The sequence below is a fragment of the Hippoglossus hippoglossus genome, chromosome 1 (genome assembly GCF_009819705.1).
Source record: "Hippoglossus hippoglossus isolate fHipHip1 chromosome 1, fHipHip1.pri, whole genome shotgun sequence".
Classification (NCBI taxonomy): domain Eukaryota; kingdom Metazoa; phylum Chordata; class Actinopteri; order Pleuronectiformes; family Pleuronectidae; genus Hippoglossus; species Hippoglossus hippoglossus.
The window spans coordinates 3,162,414-3,180,603 of record NC_047151.1 but is presented as its reverse complement, the minus strand read 5'-3'; the positions used below and the strand labels follow the sequence as shown (position 1 = coordinate 3,180,603).

Sequence of the window (18,190 nt, the reverse complement as noted above, 5' to 3'; positions counted from 1 at the left end):
TATACACTAAAAATCTATGTTTTGCAGGAGATGGCGGTTTCCCTGGTCTGCCAGGTAAGACTGAGAAATCTGCATGTGTTGTGGGTTTTTCTTTCACAGAGATGACAAACTCATAACTCACTGCCTGTCCCTTGTATCTTTTTTCTTCAGGTCCTCAAGGGCAGATGGGTCACCCAGGACTGGAAGGACCCAGGGGACCTAAGGGAAGTGCAGGTAATGTCCAGCCTCAGTCACTTTGCATAACTTGTTTAGTTGAGTGGAGACAATTTGAAAGTGTTAGAAAGACCACAAGGGCTAATTTTCTCTTTCTTTGTGTCCAGGTGAACCAGGTCCCGAGGGACCATTAGGACCGAGGGGCCGTGAGGGACTGATGGGCCCCCGCGGAGAGACTGGCCCATCTGGTTTTGGAGCGAAAGGAGATCGAGGTTGAAAATGTTTTGTGTCACACAATTTGAATCGATGGAACGTTACTGGATTTTCAGCATTTGAGAATGAAATTTGGTTCTGATCTCAAGGTGAGCCAGGACGCCCTGGTCCTGCTGGTGCTGCTGGTGCTGCTGGACCTGTGGGGCCAAAGGGTAAGGTCAAAAGTCATGATGGAATTATAGATCAGAGCAAATCCTACAGATTCTTTTAATGCCTAAAATCAACGGCCTCCACATTTTCCTTATTTGATTTAGGTGACACGGGAGAACAAAGGGCCTCAGTTTATTTTTCACTGATTGACAGCAGTGTATGAGATTTGTTTATGATGTGTCTGCAGGTGATCCTGGACCAAAGGGTTACCAGGGTGACGCAGGAGTGCCAGGAGCAAAGGGTACCTTTCAGGCTTTATCTTGTTTTAATCCAAAAGATCCTCATAGAAGCTAAAATACACAGTTTTTCAAAGTTGTGAAAAAATAGATAAAAAGTGAAGAGATAAACATAAACATTGCGTAGGAAACTTACCAAACTTCATTGAAATGATGAGGTTGTTGTGTTTTTGCAGAGCACAGTTAGTTAACTATTGTATTAACAGAAGATTAGGAATGTTGGCCTTTGTCAGTTAAGGACAAATTTGCTGACTCATTGAAACTATTGACCTTCCTTATTGCAGCTGACAGAGGAAGTCCAGGGACACCAGGAACCAAAGGAGAGCAGGGAGAGCGGGGCTCACGTGGATCAGCAGGTGTGTGTCAGTCCTGCATGACATGAATAAAATGTGGTTTAATGCCTCGACATTTACAGCAGTTTACACATGTTCATGTCTACATACATTTTTATCCAGACTCATATAAGGTCACTGTGACCTTTGACCTTTGACATTGACATCTAATCATTTTATTTTCAGTCCAAGTGACAACTGGAAACAAACACAATTTGAAGAAACCCCAAAAGGCAGACTTGAAATGTCATGTTCAAGAGACCAAAAACATTTGAAAAAATGTTTTTCACCGTGACCTTTGACCAACCAAATCTTATCAGTTAATCTCTGAATCTAAAGTAACAGTTGTGCCAAATTTGGACGACTCCTGAGGAACTCTTAAGACAACACATTGTCACGAGATCACAGTGACATTGACCTTTGACCTCCAAATTCTAATCAGGTCATCTGTGAGTCAAAGTGAATGTTTGTGCCAAATTTGAAATTCCCTATGGGTCTTCCTATATAACGTTCACAACAACATGAGGTCACTGTGACCAGTGATATTGACCTCTGACCTATAACCACCAAAATCGAATCAGTTAATTCTTGAGTGCAACTGAACGTTTGAACCAACTATAAAGAAATTCCTTCAAGGTGTTGAGATGTTGCGTTCACAAGACGGACGGATGGACAACTTGAAAACATAATGCCTCTGGCCACTGGCTGTCACCGGGAAAGAGGCATGAAAAAAGCTGCTATCACAGCAGCCATTCAATATAAAAGTTGTAAAGAGGCTAGTGCTGTCACAAAAAATATCTTTTTTAAAGTATTATAATTTTTGTGTTATTTTGAGATATTTGTCATCCTTTATGTATGTTAGCCATGTTGATTTTTACATGATAAACTCTAGTGTCAATCAAGTATACAATACTAACAATACTAACACGCATTAATATTCTCCCCGATATGATCAACACTTTGGCTAATGTGGTGAATGTTATCAAACTCTACACAGATATTCATATGAAAGTGATTACTGAGTCAGTTTACTGACTTATGAGTCTTCTCCTGCTTTTAGGCTGACTTGAAAATATCACATAATGGAGAAGGATGTTTGATTATGATTCTTTAAGTTGTGTGTCTGTGTTTTTAAAGATTTAAGTTACAAAACCTCGACAATGTTAGCATTAAAAGAAAAGGTTATAATTTTGGATGATTTTTTATGTCTGCATGATTAAAAGGTGAACAAGGACCACCTGGACAACAAGGTCCTGTTGGACCAAAGGGGACTAAGGGGATTACAGGTGAGGAGAGAGCTTCATCATTGTTAATGAAATCAAATTTGTTAAATTAAACATTTTTTTGATGTGGGGGGTATAACTATGTCGATCATGATGCCATAAGAGTTATATGCTTGGAAAACTACTGACATGGTAATGTCAGTTGTTATGACTGCATGCTGTAAGAGGTAGGGTAGATGGATTTGTCATTAATAAGAGAAGTGACATTAAATAACTTTGCAAAGAAAAGCTTTTCAGAGTGGAAAACAACATGAAATCATATTTGACTGTCCATTTAAAAAAGGATCCAACGAGAGAGGTCAGAGATGAAAATAGTTACTCAGGACAGAGAGAGATTAAACTTGTAAACACGTGATAGTCGTTATATCCTGTTAACTAGAGTCTGTCTTTAAACTGCAGGTGAGGCAGGTTCAATGGGACTTTCTGGAGTCAGAGGACCACCTGGACTTCCTGGAGATAATGGACCCCAAGGTACCATATAGCACTATGATAATCAATTGTAATGTAATGAATTGTGTTTATCAATTATTGCCTGAGTAATTTCAGGTAGTTTATTTATTAAGAGATTGCACTGAAATTAAATCAGTGTGTTTTTTCTCCAGGCACCCCAGGGATTCAAGGACCACGAGGTATGAGAATATATTGAAATCAATGCTTTTACTCTTCTTTCAGATTAGCAAAAATATATTTATAGATGTGTTTTCTGATCCATTGCCACAGGCATCGCTGGAAACCCAGGGCAACCTGGTGCTCAAGGTATTGCCTCATTATCTTCTATCATCTTCTATACGACTGAAAGTTTAGATAAAATAACGAAAACACTCACATACCCACACAATGTTCGAAGCTAAAATAAAGAAGCTTCAGTGAAAAGAAATCACTGTGGCTGTACATTTATGTCCATTAACACTTTATCTAAACTGTGGGTAAAAGTGCTTTACAAAGAGAACAACTAAAAACTAAAAATCAAAGACAACAAGCAAAATAATACAATGTCATTAAATTCCAACACAAGCAAATAATAAAGTAAAAGTCAATGACAGCAAGTAAAAACACAGCAATATCATTTAATCTGAAAACAGTTCAAAGTACTGGCAAAAGTAAAAGATAAGGAACAAACAAATGATAGTTTAAAAACAATTATGTAAAAGCCATTCTGTAAAAGTAAGTTTAGAAAACTACGTTTGTGACGTTTTAAGTCTGAGATCGTCGAGTAAATTACTTCATGCTCTGCTGTTTTTAAGGTTGCTATATGAGAGCTACATCTGAACAGTTAGTGCTAATCCTGTGAATGGAAATAAACGTTTCTTTCCCCCCCAAACTACAGCCTTAATGTTTATACTCTTTAATTGAAGGCATTATAAGATCATTTTAAACTAAAACTCTCTAATAAATACTATGTAATCTACCGACTGCTACCTATCTGATGTTAAGCTTCACAACACAGTATAATATAATGCTATCTTTCAGGTGCACCCGGTTCGTCTGGTAAAGTCATCACTCCGAGTAAGAACTGCAGAACTTGTACTATTGTAAATGCACGGATTAGGTGTACTGTGTAGACACTTAGTTTTAGGTATTGTACTCTAAGTGGCCTTTTGTCTATTTCTATGTTGTTCCCAGTTGGCTCTGACACTGTGGCCATCCCTGGACCTCCAGGGCCCGCTGGGCCTGCAGGCCCTGCTGGATCCCCTGGTTTGTCTGGTCCCATTGGCCCTGCTGGTGTCCCAGGACAACCTGGTAAATCCAAACTCTTAACATGTATTAAGCAGCTTAGATGGTTCTAAACTTTTTAGATGAATGCGAGGATCATTGTAATTTTACCTTGACTCAATCATTTAGGTTCTAAGGGTACACAAGGGGAGACAGGAGATAGGGGACCGAAGGGAGAGCAAGGAAAAGCTGGCGAGCCGGGCATCAGCGTCACAAATTCAGAAACTGTCAGTTCCACCCGAACTGGTAAGTACCTCTCTATTTCTTTAATCACCTACTTTATCGCCATGTGGTATTAGTATCAAGATCATACTGTGTGAGGTGGTAATACATGTGGAAACATCCTCTATCTTTTCATTTCTGACAGGACCTTCCTCAGTGGCAGGTCCACCAGGACCCCCAGGTCCTCCTGGACCGTCTGGTTCTCAGGGTCCTGCTGGTATGCTGGAAGATATTTGATAGATAACAATGGTTTTCTCAAGCAATTGTTATATGTACTTAGATCCCACTGATGGTTATGGAAATGTTACTGTTACTTTTGTTTAGGTGAGACTAAACAAGGTCCTCCAGGACGCAAAGGTCCTCCAGGAGAGTCAGGTAAAGGCAGTTGTCAATGTACCAAGAAAAAAGAAGTGTTTTTACACAAAACGAAGTGATCATATGTACAATACATTAAATAATCTCTCTTTCTCATTATACGGTGATGAGTAATGATGTTGCTGTCCTCACAGGTGTTGGCTATCCTGGACCCCCAGGAGAGAGAGGAGAACCTGGCAGCTTTGTGCCTACTTCAGGTTGGTGGGAGGAAACTCTTTTTAGATTTACTGTAGATTGACAACACCTCATGTGACATACTTCATACTGCATTTTTCATTATTTTGCCTCAGAGACCTTCTTTGCTGGACCACCAGGACCCCCTGGTCCAAAGGGCCAGGCTGGTAGGTTCAATTAGTTGTTTCATAAACTGTGTATGAATGTTGTAAAACTTTGAAATTTACATTTATCTTATCATTTCTTCTTAGGCGATAGAGGACCACAAGGTTACCAAGGTGAGAAAATTGTAAACTGTAGCATGAGTCATAGTGTTTATGAATGACAGACATTATATGCAACTTAATGTTATTCTGATTGTTTCAGGTGACCCAGGTCAACCAGGTCTACCAGGGGAACCAGGTGTTGGTAAGTAAACAACTTTTAGATTTGGTGGATTTTTATAAAAAATCCTTGACAGACGTACTCTATGTGTCTGTTATGTAAATTTCTATTTCGGCAAATTATTGTGTAGTGGAACGAGATGGCAGGTGACCCTTGAACCCTTGCTGTTTGCCTTTCATGACATTATAGTTTGACTGATGTTTTCTATGCTTTATTTATCATGTTCTTGTTGATAGATAGTTGTGTGATTGTTCAGAACCTTTGAGCAAAAGATTCACATACTAAATATTTTCCTCATCTTTCAGCCACTTTCATCTTGTGGTCTTCATCAGAATTTGTTTAGTTTACTGGAAGACAGACTTTTCACCACATGCTCACCAGTGTTTTGGTTTTCACATCAGGTTTCCCAGGTCAGCCTGGACCTAGGGGGGCTCCGGGACCACAAGGACATACAGGTAAACCTGGTATCAAGTTCTCCTTTACATACAGGTTGAAAGGTCCGTTTTGTGCATGTGTTATTACACAGGATTAAGCTACAGGTAATGGTTGTATGAAAAAACGTGTGGTTCTTTCTGTCAGATTTTCCTCTGCCCCCTTTAAACACGTTTGATTTGATCAAGCACTTATGCATTGCTTTCACAATTCAGCCCAGGTTGTTGCAGCTTGGTCAAGTTGTAATTTCCAATAATTTTGCAGTCATAATAATAGAATTAATCTTTAAGTCTTTTCTAGATGTACATGAGATTTTATTTGGGATTCTGTGTCATTATACCAGGTGGTTCTGTCCCGAGTGGAAGAGATGAAAGTAGGCCCGGACCAGCTGATGTGGGCCAGTACATCGCAGAGTACCTTCAGAGTAAGCTGTACCCCTGTGCCTATATTTACTTTGGTTTACAGTATATCACACCACATAAGGATAAAATAATGAAAAACTAAAGTCAATTCAACAGTTTGAGACGATGTGGTCTTGACATGCAGATGGTGCCATCAGGGAGTATCTGGCTGGACCTCCTGGACCTCCTGGGCCTCCTGGTGCTCCGGGAGCCCAAGGGAACACAGGGGACGGGATGGTGGACGATGTGGCCAATCGAGTCATCGCCTACATCCAGAGTATGATCAATTACACAATATTACACATATGTTACAGTGATTATTACTATGATTGCAGCAGGACTGCTCGATACATAGTATTTCTCCTCAGACACTTGACCATTAATGACATTAATCCACCAATTCACTGACCTTCAGTTATACTTCAAAATGTTTACCCTAATCAATGCTGCTAAAACCTTTATCTTGATGTTCTCCTTTACACTTGACATCCATTGCACTTCTGTCCGTCCTGGGAGAGGGATCCCTCACATGTGGCTCTCTCTGAGGTTTCTACGTTCTTTTTTCCCTGTTAAAAGGGTTTTTAAGTAGTTTTTCCTTACTCTTGTTGAGGGTTAAGGGCAGAGGATGTCACACCATGTTAAAGCCCTATGAGACAAATTGTGATTTGTGAATATGGGCTATACAAATAAAATTTGATTGATTGATTGATTATAAAACGTAAGATCAACTGTTTTCATGATAGTTTGTCACCCTCTGTATGACCTGTACCTACTGTCATCAGGTTCAGTTAGAGGATATGATGGGTCTGTTGGAGCACCTGGACCTTCCGGGCCTCCTGGGCCTCCTGGGCCTCCGGGAGCCCAAGGGAACACAGGGGACGGGATGGTGGACGATGTGGCCAACCGAGTCATCGCCTACATCCAGGGTAAGATCACACAATAATGTTGCATCTATTATCTCAAAGTATCAACTCATTTAATAACAGCAGTAGTTTTATAACCTTTACCCTTCTGTATTCAGGTTCAGGTAGAGGGTATGATGGGACTCCTGGCCCTCCTGGTCCTCCAGGTCCACCTGGCGCCGTCTCTATTAATGACATCATCGATATTTTACAACGTACGTTTCATGAGATGTTGATCAAAATCCCCACATTTCTAAAAGGTGGCATAGTTTGCAGAATCAGAAACTCAATATTTGATTACAATTCACTTCAATTCATTTCAATGTTATTTTTTATAGTGCCAAATTATAACAAACATAATCTCAAGGTACTTTAGATATTAAAGGGATAGTTCACTAAATAAAAAATGTGCTCATTATCTACTCACCACTATGCAGATGGAGGGGTGGGTGAGCACTTCTGGCTTCTCAGGGGTAAACATTGTTTGTGCATAATCCAATACAATGGAATTAACCGAGACTTCAGACATAATAAAACAACAGAAAAAACATAACATGCCTCCATACTGCTCGTGTGGTGTCATCTAAGTGTCCGCGGGCCCAGACATTTATATTTGACTTGAAACAAGGTCATTTACACCGTGTTTTAAGCCTAAAAGGCCACCGGAAGTGGCTAAGCCAGCGGACGTTAGCACATCCAACGTTCCGTGAATGCACCTTGTAAGAAGATATCAGAGGACATTTAGACTAAAAACTTGACGTAAATGACCTCGTTTCGAGTTGAATTTGAATGTCAGGGCTTGCAGACACTTGGATGACACAACAGGAGCAGAATGGAGGTTATGTTTTTTCTATTATTTTATTATGTCTGAAGTCTAGGTCACCATTCATTTCAATTGTATTGGATTCTGCTCTAACAAACTTCACCCACCCCTCCATAGGCATGGTGAGTAGATAATGAGTGAATTTTCATTTTTCAGTGAACTGTCACTTTAAGGTCTTGACCTTCAGAGAATATCTTCTTCATCATTTTGTATATTGATTGGAAAGATTTTTAACCTGCAATGCTTGTCTTGAAAAAAAAACAACCTGTGTTAGGGACATTATGTCAACCTGTGAAAGAAAATATCAACATGTGGTGAAATAGCCATTAACAGACAGGGACATCTTTTTACCAGTTTTTCTCAAAATCTTGAAGTTATTTTTTTAATGCAGCTACTGAGAGCAAATGCTTACACTGTGAATTATTTGTGTTCAGGGGAGGATGTGAGGAGATATGTTGCTGGTCCAGCCGGTCCACCAGGGCCACCTGGTGGTCAGATATTTAACACCCAGCAGGTGGCTGAACAAGTGCTCAGTCTCATGAATGGTGAGTTACAGAATAACCTAGGTTACCTATTTAAAAATGTAAACTGTTGAGATGACATACAGTAGATGAGATTGTGGGTCTCATCTACTGTATGTCACAACAGTTTGATTCTAATCAAATCCTGACTGACACAATGTGTTTCTTAAATACTTACAGTGGATCTAATACCTGTCTTAATGTAACATATGTTACATTTTCTTTGTCTCACAAGCTGGGTATCAATCAAATGTGGGCCCTCAAGGGCCTCCTGGTCCTCCAGGTGTCCCTGGTCTACAAGGACCACCTGGACAAGCAGGACCACCTGGCCCACCAGGACTTGGCAACCACATCAGCTCAGACATTCGTGACTACCTGCAAAGTGAGTTTGACAGAAAACTTGATTTTTAAATAACAAGAAAAAATAAACACACACATATTTTGTATCCATTTGTTCCATTGCGTCCCAAAGGTGTCGCCTTCAAAGGCTCACCAGGCCCCCCTGGTCCCCCTGGACCTGAGGGCCCCCCTGGTCCAATGCGAGGACTGGTCTCCTATGCTGAGCATACTGGCAGAGATTCAATCACAACAGAACAACAAGAACGTTTCAAGAGTAAGTTTAAACCTCTAAAATACACTGTCTCACACAAGAGACCCTTCGGCTTTTGCAGCACAACTTTAGATACGTTTTAGTCTGTATCAGATTCCAACTTCACACAACTGTGACAAATTGTATTTATGTAAGTCTCCTTATCCTATCGGAGGAAAGCATTTTTTATCACTCCAGCAGCTATGGACACAGAATTGGTTCGCTCCAGAGTGTTTTCCACAAAAAGCACTACCACAGGCCTTATATTCCTTTTTTTAATGACCAAAAACCGGTATGCCTCTATTACATAAATTTAGTATCTCTTATACTGACTTGTTGGTCATAAAATTTGTGTGTAAAGGAATACTTCAACAAGTTATGTCCAAAAATACCATTGGGTTCAGAGTTAAGGCAACTTGTGTCTCTTTAGCTTGAGCTAAATTCCAGGTCATAGATTGGTTCAAGGGCATGAGTATAGGTTAGAGCACATATGCTAAATATATACAAAGAACATAAGAATTTACATGCAATTTAATCCTGCATATATAGTGGACTTGGGTTATAGACAAAATGGCTCCTCAAACACTTGGATTAACAACCATTCAAAAACATTATTTTGAGGGTTTAATTAAGTCTTACCATAACTGTCACTTCATAGATCTGTCTGCTTCAGAGTCACATATTAAGTCATATTATATTGTATTGTCTCCAGGTCAAGCGGTGAGAGGAGCCATGTTTGGGCTTCCTGGTATGCCAGGCCCTCCTGGACCCTCAGGACACAAGGGAGAGCCAGGTGTGCCTGGCACTGGAGCCTGGAGCCTGGATACTGCTGATTACTCCAGTATGGCTGTCCGAGTAACTGATTACATCAAATGTAGGTGGCAAGACCCATGTCAGCAATGACAGAATTCTGCTTGAATCTGTCAATACTTACTTATATGGTCCATGTATTGTATTTTATTTTGCTTTTGTTTCTCTTTTCATTTAAACTTTATTCAACCAGATCATCTCTAGAGATACATTATCACTCTTGCAAGAGATATTTGGCCAAGATGGCAGCATGGGATTGTCATATTGTAACACAAGTACACACATCATTTTCTCACAATCACATTTAAACAAAGAAAACTGACCCAAGAAGAGTGAGAGATGAAAGTCATGAATCGTATCTTGTATGTGATGCTTGAATGACTGATATTAAGGCAGCGTTTATAGACAAAGTTTATCTTGTAGTATTTTCAAGCCCTGGGAGCAAAATAGGAAAATGCAGTTATGCCATGTTCTGAGCAGATAATACTGCACACTATCTATCACCAGTATCTAGTATCTAGATAGATAGTGTGATAGTGATAGGTAGATAGTCTAGAGAAAGCATTAGGTTAAGTTGTTGAATTAGTGCTAATGCTTAACATACAGTATAATACTGAACGCTACTGTCCTTCACATGCAGCCCACGGTCTGCTCCGTGATGTTCTGAGAGACTCTGACCGTGTTGTCCAAGGACCTCCAGGACCTCCTGGACCTCCAGGAATACATGGACAAAGCCAGTGGGTCAGCTCCCGTGAAAATGTAGCGGGTCTGGTGGAATATATCAAATGTAAGTCGATGAGCTCTATGATCACAAACCCTGACCGAACATCTGTTACAGATGTGGTGGAGTCCACATAGTAACAGTATCAGAAGTAACAGACATTGAGACAATCATTGACATTAGTGTCTTCTGAAAACTTAAACTGTAAACTCCCCCTGCTGCTCAAGGTCTTTGCTCACGTTAAAAGTCTTCAGGTCTTTTTCAGTCAGATTTTCTTTATTTTCTTCAGATTTAAGTCAACCAGTTGCAACAAAGCTTCACTCGTATCATCCAGTTTTCTCATGTTTGCAGCTCATGGTGTGCTGCACGATATTGTGAGCGAGTACAACAGTCGCATCTTCCAAGGACCTCCAGGACCGGCCGGCCCCCCAGGTCCGCCAGGATACAACAGATTGTCTGGTACATATGGAAATGCCACAGAACTGCTGGAATACATCAAATGTGAGAGAGCTACAATATTATTCAACAAATCACAGATCAAAACTTAAACATGAATGTCAGGGGTAAACTTTTCATGACCTTATCTCTTAATTTTCCAGCGCATGGCCTGCCCCGTGACATCGAGCGCACTCACAATGAACGTGTCATCCACGGACGACCTGGACCCCCTGGCCCTCCAGGTCCCGCGGGTTACAGCCGCTTGTTTGGTTCCGATACAAACGTCTCTGATTTGGTGGAATACATCAAAGGTGCAGCAGAATTTAACAATACACACATTTTATTTAAAAAGAAAAATGTTGGAGCTAAAAATGTGAGAATGAGGATTTAAAAAAACTTTGCCATTCATAGCTCATGGAGCCATTGTAGGAAATCCCGGGAGACCAGGACCGAAAGGGGAGATGGGATTCCCCGGCATTAAAGGAGACAGAGGTACATCTGATAGAAGATCCACAGTACTGTTATAGAAATATATTCCACAGTTTATCTGTCAGGTAAATCTCTCCACCACAGTTCAATGAGGAAACACTGCTGCGAAAAAACACAAAGAGGGAATTTAACACTGACACTAGATATTCACCTGATTTGTGTAACTCCACTGTTGAATCACTTCACAATGTGTTGCAATACAGGAAGAGGACAGTGTGAAGATCTTGTTTCTGTTTTCATAAATGTACCTGACTGACTGTGCTGCTCTAGTAAAGATGTGCTGTCTGTAGCCATAGTGCCATACTAGCTAAACACAACTGCAAACCAGTGGCAGATCTGGGATTTTTCTAAATCGGGGGGGGGGGGGGGGGGGGGCACAATTTACACAGAGGGGCCAATTATAAGTCCAACGTCCATCACAGTTCCTTAATCAGTAAGGTGCACATGTAGGTAACTCCTTGTTCACTGTTACCTCTATAGCTTTCAGGCAAAAACACACGCCATTAAATATATTCAGGAAATTGTTACTTGTTCAAAACACTGTCATATTTATTGCTAGTAAGTTAATTTTGTTTAAATATGACTGACAGAAGAGACACTTTCTAATGACTCTGTCTGTCTGGTCACAGGTGGACATGGTCCTCCTGGGCGTCACGGACCCAAAGGACTAAAGGGTGACAGAGGTCAGTGATTATTTCACATTCAGTCCTGGGCCTGAAGTTAGGTCCATTTAAAATTGGTCACAAGCCAACATTTTTCAGATCTTCAAATTGGGATTTCATCTCATCTGCTGCTGTCAGAGTGAAAGTGCAGGCGTGCTCCCAGTTCACTGGATCACCACGACTTTTAAACATCATATGTGATTTCATTTTCACAGACAGGCACCCAAAGAGAAGTGAGCTGATCTGCAGTAGCTCTAATTTTAGATAAGAAAACACGTACTGTAAGTGACCAGGTGTAATTATCACAATTCAGTTGTCACAATACACTGTGATAAAAAAATTGCTATAAAATCAATTCACTAAAAATAGGTAAAAAGTTTTGATTAATTCAGCAAAAAATATCTCGTTTTCATCTCTCTGCTCACGTTGGTTTTATTTCAAAACAATCAAATGTGTCTGAAGAGAAAAGTTACCACTGACAGCTCATTTCAGCAAGCTAACATCCCGTCAGCCTGGATGAGTTCATTTGAAGAGAGGGGTCACGCTGCAGAGTTTGGATTTCATGCAAACAGTCATGGTTGTGAGCCGGTTGTGTTGCTTTGTTTTTCCAGGAGATTTCTCACTGATGACCAAAAGACGGAAGAGGGACGTTGGCATCTGAGAGCAGCGTCTCTGAACATATGGACCTTTAAGAGTTGTGTATGAATAAGGAGGGAACATGTACTGAAGCACTGGATGCAGCTTATCAGTTAGATTTTTGTAAGGGACGTGATGGTATTTTCGTATCCATAAAGATTTACAGCTCAGTTGTATTTGGGAAATCAGGGATTATGTATGATCGCAAATTGTCTGATTGTATTGAGGGGTATTATTCAGTGAGGTGACATCTTTTTTTGTGTGGGACTGATAGAGCTGACTCCCTTTTTTTCATTGCAGTGGACATTTTCTCATCAAATCAAAGACTAAACACAAGTGTAGTAGAGAGGAAACAGTTTATTTACAGCAAAATGAAAATCTACATTACATAGGCATTCTAAAAACTATACATTTATTTTTAAAATGCATAATGATTTTGATATGGATCATGTTTTTTTTTTTGCTGTCAAAATTCAGAATTCAATCAATTAAAATCGATTTAATCTACCTGGACAAGGATTGACATTTTGCAGTTATATTTGTAAGCTGCAAACCGCTAACGATTAAGTAGAGTTAATTAAACTGTAGCACACTGTGTGTAAGTAAGTGTGTGTGTATGTGTGGGGGGGGGGGGGTCATATAAATAGCTTTTGAGAAAGTTTTGCAAAAGGTGCACAGCACTCCTTCATTATGTTTTTGTACATAACTTCTCAGTTATTAAATACATGTGACACACATTAAAGCCAATCCTAAAGAAAATGAGATGATGAACTGAACCAATCGGTGGTCAAGATGGCCTAAACCAGTCAGGTCCATTTTTTTTGCATCAACTGCATCAAATATTACACAGTGTTAGCATCACTCATGATACTTCAGCCTACAATAAAAAACATTTGCCAAAGGCTCACGCTCTGTTCTTGTACTGTGTGTTTGAAAACTGCTGAATGAAACAATTCTGAAGTTGTTCATTTTCTATACAAAACCAAGAGTTACACAGTATATCCATCTCCAAGTATTAAGGCTATTAGCTAGCATGTCAATGAAAACAGTATTATCATTACAATACAGATAAGAAACAAAAGCCATGAAGGCCTACCCATAATACACCTGGTAGCAAAATATCTCATGAGGAGGCATATGAAGAAAAGCAAAGTAAAAACAGAGGACGCATCATCACCTGTAACTGCAGCTCAGGTTGTTTTTGTTGAACGTAGCTGAACTGAAAGCTGGTTGTGGTTTGAAGTATCTTGGTGAGTTTCATGACTCTTGGGCCTCAGAAACTCATCAAAATGATTTAAATTCTACAGAGCGGATGAATGAAAATTTGCATTCGTTATTCATCCCTGAAGAACTTACTCCTATGGATACACAACTTTTGCTCGATAACAATAAAGTGGTGTCACCTGAAAAATAAAGCAAAGAAAGCAGACCAGCAAACAGGTGCATAAATGCTTGTTAGACAGCCACCGCTGGGATTTCCTTTGAGTCCAATTAACAGTGATTCTTTGTCTCTGCATGTAAACACTGTGTCCATCATATGCAACACATTAACTAATGGTTTACTGCTTGTTGCCAAACAGTCGCCTCAAGTCTGACGTGCTTGAAACAGGAAGGCATTCTGAAGAAAACAAACCTGAAAGAAGGAAAATGTTCCTACATTTTGCATTGAAATACAAATAATACAGACAACTAATGTATCACAACCTACCACTGACACAAACAGATATGTATGATTTCATAAAAATATACTGTAGCATCATTCCTTCGATATGATTGATATTAAAAATGTGCTCCGTCCTATTCATCAGAAATACATTCTAGTTAATGAATCAATCACAAATGATAAAGTTGCTATTTCATATTTAACCAACTTAAGTGGCATGAAAATCCTTTCCTTAGTGCAAAAATCTAAATGAGAGAATAATTGCTCAGCAAATAATGATCAGAATTCCTTGGATTTAAAAGCCAAAAACATCAAATGCTACAGGCACTGGATTGTTACAAAAAAAAATTCAATCACAAAGAAGGTCGGACAGAGAGCGACTTCACCTTCACTTCACTTCGAGGCATCGACTCAAACACTAAATCTGTTCATAATTCTCCTTCAAAATGACAGTAACAGTATGAAAATATGACAGAAATGAAGAGTCTCACAGAGCAGAGCTGTCGACTAAGGAGCTACGTCCAGACACAGAAAACAATTTACACCCTTACACCCAAGGGCAAGGCAGCACAGGTTCAGTCTTTACCGTCTTCATGAGCGTGTGTGCTAATGTCCGTGTGTAGACTGTGCGTAGGTTTTTTGTTATTAGAAACCAGTGGAGTGGACGCTGGGGATTGGGTAGAATTTGGAGATGCGGCTCTGGTTGGAAGGATTAAGGCACTCGGACTCGCCGCTCATCTTGAAGAACACTTCCTGTTCCTGCAGCTTCCTGGCAAACTCTTCCTCCAGGGCCTGCAGGACACACAGGAAAACACTCAGAGAATGATTCGTGGATCTTAATGAAAGAAAATTGTTGAAGGGACTGATGTTTATGATTGTCAGCAATGTGGTGCAGATCCAGATAAAAATGGTCTAGTGAATTTAAATGTGGTTTCATAAGGGGAAACCCACAAACCCAGGAACTTACTTTTCTAGTTATGGACACAGTGATGTGTCTGTCTGAGAGTGTCTTCAGTATAGAGGTAAATTAGTTTAATCGGTTTTGAAAAGGTTGCAAATGTAATACTAACATTAACCCTAGTCAGATTTAGTTAGAGGAGACACCTGTCACAGACTGACTATATAATTTGGGTGTAATAGAAACGTCACCTTCTTCCTGGGTCGTAGTTTCTCCCTCCACTCCTTCAGCTCCAGGCTGTGCTCCTCATCCAGCTCCTTCAGTTTCTGGGTCTCATGTTCGATAAGCAGGTGGCACTTCTCATTCTGAAAAAGGTGAGGTTTAAACATTTTGTTTATGTTACAATGAATTTGATTTACAAGGTTACATTTTGTGTTTCTGTTTAATCTATACCTGCAGTTGCTGAAGCTCTCGGATGTTGGCGTCACACTGCAGCTGCAGATCTCTCATCTGGTTTTCGTGTTTCTGTTGCTGGTGGAGCCTCTCGTTCTTATGCCTCTTCTCCTCCTGAGCTGCAAACTGAATGATAGAAACAAAGGTAAACTTAGCTTAATGTTCTTTAAAGAAATATGATCTGACCCTCAATTCTCCATATATTCCATCCATCAAGGACAAAAGAAAATTGGTTCAAATGAATTTCTACCACTGCATTGTACAAGGCTCAGGTACCTGTTTGACCTTCTCCCGCTCCTGCTCAGGGGTGACAGCAGCTCCGGTGATACGAAGGCTCTTTTTAAACATGGCCATGCGGGTCTTGGCCTCGCTGCGCTGAATCTTGGGCAGTCTGGTTCTCTCCTGCGTCTGCTTGTTCTTCAACTCCTCGATTAGACGCATGTTGTAGCGCTGCATCTGTTCCATCTCCTGCAAAAAGCACACACATACACACAGGTGGATGTGAGAGATGTAGGGAGCTGTCAGAGCAACCTTTATTTGTATACACATTTTTGACAGAAGCAACAGCTAAAGGGAATTCTGAATTCTAAAGGGAATTCTGAAGCTGGAAGAAGGATCAGAGAAGCTGTAACCATATAAAAGAGTGACAGTAAGGCCAGAGTCTCAAACAGGCGTGTACCTTCTCATGTCTCTTCAGCAGCTGGTGTCTCTGCATGAAGTACTGGTCTTTGAGCTGCTGCTTGAACAACTGGTGTTTTTCCTGCAGATGGCGCTCTTCCAGCTCCCACATAGCAGCCTCCCTTGCTGTATGCAAACACATGAGTGAAGAAAGGACAAAGCTAAATGACTGCAAGGAAGATCCAGGTTTACAGGCACATAGGAGGGTTTATATATCTTCAACATTATGTCTCACACTAAGAGCATTCAGCATTACTACAGGTCTGTGAGAGATTTACAAGATGGAGCCCGAGACATAAAACCACATTTGTGGGCTGAAGTTGCCTCATTAGAGGGAAACTGCCAGATCCTTGTGTAAACAAACATCATCTTAACTAATGCGGTCTCAAATCTCAGAATATCTGTTCCCAGTAAAAGCTTTTTAAGAAATTCTTAAAGCAGAGCTACATCCTCCCATGACTTGGTTCACAAAGTATTTATGAGAAGTTTCTGACATATTATCCACAGGATCATTTCCGAGCCAGTGCTAACTGCTAACATGCTGCTGTCTGACAGGGCTGATGTAATAGTGTTCAATGCTGTTAAACATGTTGAAATACATGGATAGATGTGACTGAACAAATTTAAATGGATTTACAAATAATGCTAGCATCAACCTGTTTGAAGTAAGAAATAAAAATGATTGTGATGTAGTGAACCCCGCCCTTAGCCAGACTACGATGTAAGAGAAATAAAAATTAACAAAGCTGTTTGATCCTAAACTTTTTGTTTGAGTGAATGATCATAAAAATGGAGACGCCATATCTCAAGCTACGTTTTGGTCAAATATTAACAGCACAGCTGTATATTGGTACAAACGGTTTAAAGTTTGAGAATCGTGAAATCAAAACAATTAAGACAAGAGGCTAAAACGCTGAGTAAAGCGGTAGCAAAACAACATTTTGCCGACAATATCAAGCCTTCCAACATTCAAACATACAGGACAGAAAATGAACTCATAGTAGATGACGTTTGAGTGTGACTTGTGAAGAGACACATGACCTAATAACAAATAAAGACTTACAGATCATATGATTAAGGGAAAATACCCAAAGAAGGAACACTTCCTTGACAGTAACAAGGTTTTGACCCACATGACCTGAACATAGCATCACCTGACGCTGCACAGTAAACATGGTTGGATAGAACTGTTTACCTCGGAGCAGCTGCTGCTTATGGTTGAGGCAGTCTCTCTCGATGGTGGCGAGCTCGTGTTTGTGTTGCTGGATTATCTTCTTCAGATCGCTGTCCAGATCCTGCTGCTGCTTCTGAAGAAACTCCTGTTCCTGGACCGAGGATGATACAGATTATAAACAACAGGTTACGACCACACAGACACAGGTAACCCAAGGTGACAACAGTAGTATCTAGAACACACAGAGAACCTGAACCCTCCATCCACAACAATAAGTGAAAAATCTTAGCCTAATTAGTGAGGCACCTCTGCACTGGCAGGAAATGTCTTTGCTGTATCCAGAGAACAGGCTTTAGGAGGCCGGCTGAGTGTGTCAGTCCCTGTGTTCGAGTGTGTTTGCCGGTCTACAGGCTCTCTGCCAAGTTTACCTCAGGTTAAACATGGCTTGAGCCGATGAACCAGACAGTTACAAACTGGCAGCAACCACTGTTGCACCTGCTTGTCAGTCACATTAATCCGGCCTACTTGGCTCAGCTCACCAAAAGGAACCTTTAAATGTCTACAGAGAACATTCCACAAAATATTTTGTTCTTCAACCTGTCAAA

At 40.4% G+C, this 18,190-nt stretch overlaps 2 protein-coding genes across 2 annotated transcripts in view; one reads left to right on the top strand and one right to left on the bottom strand.

Annotated features, from left to right (window-relative positions):
- The window catches only part of col17a1a (collagen, type XVII, alpha 1a), a 27,054-nt gene extending 12,375 nt beyond the window's left edge, over positions 1–14,679 (top strand). The window contains exons 19-52 of the mRNA XM_034601566.1: positions 28–54; positions 151–213; positions 321–425; positions 516–578; positions 764–817; positions 1,097–1,168; positions 2,368–2,430; positions 2,827–2,898; positions 3,030–3,056; positions 3,148–3,183; positions 3,898–3,933; positions 4,051–4,167; positions 4,270–4,386; positions 4,508–4,579; positions 4,687–4,737; positions 4,872–4,934; positions 5,028–5,078; positions 5,163–5,189; positions 5,278–5,319; positions 5,697–5,750; positions 6,071–6,151; positions 6,274–6,405; positions 6,911–7,054; positions 7,150–7,245; positions 8,288–8,398; positions 8,610–8,756; positions 8,847–8,987; positions 9,676–9,837; positions 10,414–10,560; positions 10,846–10,995; positions 11,094–11,243; positions 11,344–11,424; positions 12,051–12,104; positions 12,695–14,679. Of these exons, the coding sequence (XP_034457457.1) occupies positions 28–54; positions 151–213; positions 321–425; positions 516–578; positions 764–817; positions 1,097–1,168; positions 2,368–2,430; positions 2,827–2,898; positions 3,030–3,056; positions 3,148–3,183; positions 3,898–3,933; positions 4,051–4,167; positions 4,270–4,386; positions 4,508–4,579; positions 4,687–4,737; positions 4,872–4,934; positions 5,028–5,078; positions 5,163–5,189; positions 5,278–5,319; positions 5,697–5,750; positions 6,071–6,151; positions 6,274–6,405; positions 6,911–7,054; positions 7,150–7,245; positions 8,288–8,398; positions 8,610–8,756; positions 8,847–8,987; positions 9,676–9,837; positions 10,414–10,560; positions 10,846–10,995; positions 11,094–11,243; positions 11,344–11,424; positions 12,051–12,104; positions 12,695–12,744 (2,858 nt within the window). The 3' untranslated portion in view covers positions 12,745–14,679. The remainder of the gene's footprint in view (positions 1–27; positions 55–150; positions 214–320; positions 426–515; positions 579–763; positions 818–1,096; positions 1,169–2,367; positions 2,431–2,826; positions 2,899–3,029; positions 3,057–3,147; positions 3,184–3,897; positions 3,934–4,050; positions 4,168–4,269; positions 4,387–4,507; positions 4,580–4,686; positions 4,738–4,871; positions 4,935–5,027; positions 5,079–5,162; positions 5,190–5,277; positions 5,320–5,696; positions 5,751–6,070; positions 6,152–6,273; positions 6,406–6,910; positions 7,055–7,149; positions 7,246–8,287; positions 8,399–8,609; positions 8,757–8,846; positions 8,988–9,675; positions 9,838–10,413; positions 10,561–10,845; positions 10,996–11,093; positions 11,244–11,343; positions 11,425–12,050; positions 12,105–12,694) is intronic.
- slkb (STE20-like kinase b) overlaps positions 13,060–18,190 on the bottom strand; it is a 19,942-nt gene continuing 14,811 nt past the window's right edge. Inside the window, exons 13-18 of the mRNA XM_034592087.1 lie at positions 17,607–17,736; positions 16,413–16,537; positions 16,010–16,201; positions 15,734–15,859; positions 15,532–15,645; positions 13,060–15,174 (exon numbers count right to left, since the gene is read on the bottom strand). Of these exons, the coding sequence (XP_034447978.1) occupies positions 15,028–15,174; positions 15,532–15,645; positions 15,734–15,859; positions 16,010–16,201; positions 16,413–16,537; positions 17,607–17,736 (834 nt within the window). The 3' untranslated portion in view covers positions 13,060–15,027. The remainder of the gene's footprint in view (positions 15,175–15,531; positions 15,646–15,733; positions 15,860–16,009; positions 16,202–16,412; positions 16,538–17,606; positions 17,737–18,190) is intronic.